The sequence below is a fragment of the Myotis lucifugus genome, unplaced genomic scaffold, assembly GCF_000147115.1.
Source record: "Myotis lucifugus unplaced genomic scaffold, Myoluc2.0 scaffold_157, whole genome shotgun sequence".
Lineage (NCBI taxonomy): Eukaryota > Metazoa > Chordata > Mammalia > Chiroptera > Vespertilionidae > Myotis > Myotis lucifugus.
The window spans coordinates 2,781,330-2,784,578 of NW_005871205.1; the positions used below are offsets into that span (position 1 = coordinate 2,781,330).

General features: G+C 56.5%; 1 protein-coding gene across 1 annotated transcript in view; it reads left to right on the forward strand.

The window, feature by feature from the left end:
• Positions 1 to 397: 397 nt before the first annotated feature.
• The window catches only part of CPD (carboxypeptidase D), a 57,043-nt gene continuing 54,191 nt past the window's right edge, over positions 398 to 3,249 (forward strand). The window contains 5 exon segments of the mRNA XM_023759494.1: positions 398 to 409; positions 2,313 to 2,661; positions 2,664 to 2,784; positions 2,786 to 2,845; positions 2,847 to 3,062. Coding sequence (XP_023615262.1) covers positions 398 to 409; positions 2,313 to 2,661; positions 2,664 to 2,784; positions 2,786 to 2,845; positions 2,847 to 3,062 — 758 coding nt within the window.

Below are 3,249 nucleotides of genomic sequence, written 5' to 3' on the forward strand. Positions count from 1 at the left end.
CGACTAGACCAAATGGGGCCTAGAGGAGAAGCAGCATTCACAGGACAGAGAGTGACCGCTAAACTCATCACCTTCACCTAAGCCTGCCTGCTCCTGTCCTAAAAAACCTCAGTGAGCACCTGCAAGTTGCTTAGGCTGTAACTTGGGAGTCAGCCTACAATCCTCTCTCTGTCACCAGATTCCGTCCACTTTCCCTCCTAAAAGTCTTTCAAATCCACCTCCTTCTCTCCACCTCCACTGGCACTGCCCCCAAGGATTCAGAGTCTCATAATGTCTTCTTGGATTATATCTTCCTTACAGTTTTCTCAGTCTGGAGTCTGACACCTTCCACTGCACTCTCCATGTTACTGTCAGAGGGATTTTTCTAAAGTAGCTTAAAACCCACTGGTGGCTCTCCATGGTCTTCCAGGTAAGTGTTCCCCAGAGCCTGGCTTGTGAGTTTCTTTGGGCTCTGGTCTGCTTTTCTGACTTGTGTCCTGTAAGGTCACCTCCACACCTATGAGCGCCTTCACGTCAGAAATCCTGATCTGTGCCCTGGCCCGGGTGTTCACTTGGTTGGAGCATCCTCCCACACACAAAAGGCTGTGGATTCCATTCCCAGGCAGGGCACACACCTAGGTTGCAGGTTTCATCCCTGGAAGGGCCATGAATGGGAGGCAACCAATCTCTCTCTTCCTCTCTCTCTGAAAATCAAACATATCCTCAGGTGAGGATTAAAAAAAAGAAGAAGAAATCGGGATCTGCATGCAGCTGCCAGGATGAGCAGTATTTGCTCTCAAGCCTTGCAGCCTTCTGTGCTTGCTCCTCCTTCTGTCCAGAATTCCTCCCCCTACTTTCTCCCCTCTCTTCCTCAGGGTGAATGAGGTTTCCCTTACCTGGGACCCCCATATCTCTATGGTAGCACTTACCACAAACTGTATCCAATCTCCTCCAACTGAGTACAATGAATTGCTTACCAGACCCTGACTCTGGCACACAGCAGTTGCTCAATAAATATTTACTAAATGAATGGATGAACTCTTTTCTAGTCATATTTGGGTTTCATCATAGTTCAAGGAAGGGGTATTGAGAGGTCTGGCCCTGGAAGAAGGAAATACAGGTTATTGCAATTATGTTGTTAGATGGGTAGAATTTCACACTTGATAAGAAGATTGTGAGGTTTTGTGTTTCTTCCAGCTAAAGTGACTAACACCTACTTTAAAGAACTCTTCAGAATGTAAAGCATTGTATTCATCAGCCTTGAGAGAACAGTGAGTTGTTCAGGAATTATACCCACCAAGCAAGTGTTCCCAGAAATGTTGTTCCTGCTGCTTTTAAAATGCCATCCTAATGCTACGCTAAAACAAACAACTTGCTCAGGAAAGTTGTGAGAGGTGGTCAAGTGAACTATGAAATGAAATCTGCCTGCAGAGGGCTAAGACCAGCACATACAGGAACTGGTGGCGGTGAAATAATCCGGGGTGACACCCAAGAAATAGATAAACAAAAGGGAAGCTACTACATAGCAGATAGCCTCTAAACCAGCGGTTCTCAACCTGTGGGTCGCGACCCCTTTGGTGGTCGAACGACCCTTTCACAGGGGTCGCCTAAGACCATCCTGCATATCAGATATTTACATTACGATTCTTAACAGTAGCAACATTACAGTTATGAAGTAGCAACAAAAATAATTTTATGGTTGGGTCACAACATGAGGAACTGTATTTAAAGGGCCAGAAGGCTGAGAACCACTGCAGGTAAAGGAGACACCTTTCAACACGGAACCTGAAGTGGGAATGGAGTGCTTTGTGAGGTAATGAGCCCACTGCCACCCCGAGTGTCCCATTCCCTCCTCCGCTTGCAGAGTGACAGGCGGAAAGGGCTGAGGCTTCCGTGGGCTTTTCCAAGGTACATTCTTTCGAACCTTTTGATTGTTTTGATTCTCGGTTCTAAGCGTTAAAGCGCAGCCGGGGGGTAGGGGAGGGGAGGGGGGAAGAAACTGCAACAAAAATGGCAAGGGAGCTAGTAAAAGCACTGAAAGGGGTGAGCCACAAAGAGACCGAGCCAGTGGCAGGGAGGGAAGCGGAGAACAGGCGGGAGAGACCGTGGGGAGGAAGGAAAGAACCTTGGCAAAGGAAGAGAGTGAGCAAACTCTTCCCGGACAGGAGAAAGGCAGGGCGACAGGGACTCCGCTGCTTTAAGGAAAGCCCCGCCCCTCGGCGTGACGTCACAGAAGGCTCTCCCGCGATTGGCTGGGAGCGGGGGGTTGCTAGGCGCGGAGGCCGATGGGAGGCGTGCCGCGGCCACCGAGCGCGGAGCCGCGGGAGCTTTAGCGGGTGGCTGTGCTGCTGGAAGATGGCGAGCGGCTGGGGCGCGCGGCCACTCGGGCAGCCGGGGCGCCTCCCGCCGCTGCTGTGCTGCTGCTGCTGCTGCTGCTGTTGCCGCGGAGACCGGCCCGGGCCGCGCACATCAAGAAGGCGGAGGCGACGTCCACGACGACGAGCGCGGGCGCCGAGCCGGGCGAGGGCCAGTTCGACCGCTACTACCACGAAGAGGAGCTGGGCTCGGCGCTGCGGGAGGCGGCGGCCGCGGGGCTCCCGGGCCTGACCCGCCTCTTCGGCATCGGCCGCTCGGGGGAGGGCCGGCCGCTGTGGGTGCTGCGCCTCACGCCCGGCCTGGGGTCGCACCCGTTGACGGGGACGCGGGGCCCGACGCGGCTGGCCCGCTGCTGCCTGCCGGCGGCAGTTGAGCTGGTGGGAAACATGCACGCGACGAGACCGTGTCGCGCCAGGTGCTCGCCTACCTGCCGGGAGCTGGCGGCCGGCTACCCCGCGGAGACTGCCCTCGTCCGCTGCTCACACCCGACTGTACGTGCTGCCCGCCTCACCCGATGGCTTCGAGCGCGCCCGCGAGGGCGACTGCTGCTTCGGCGGCGGCGGACCGCCTGGGTCCGGCGGCCGCGACAACAGCCGTGGCCGCGACCTCAACCGCAGCTTCCCGGACCAGTTCAGCTCCGGTGAGCCGCCGGCCCTGGACGACGTGCCGGAGGTGCGCGCCCTCATCGACTGGATCCGCAGGAACAAGTGAGTGTCCTCCCCGCCGTCCTCCCCTCTCAAACTCCGAGACGTGATCCACCGGAGTCCTCCGGGGGCAGGCAGGGCCTCGCAGGCCTAAGGGCCGGGGTGTAGGAGGGTGGAGGCGACCTCCCGGAGGGGGGGACAGGCCTCCAGGCCGGCTTAGCCTCCTGGTGGTCTAATCGCCCGAGAAGCT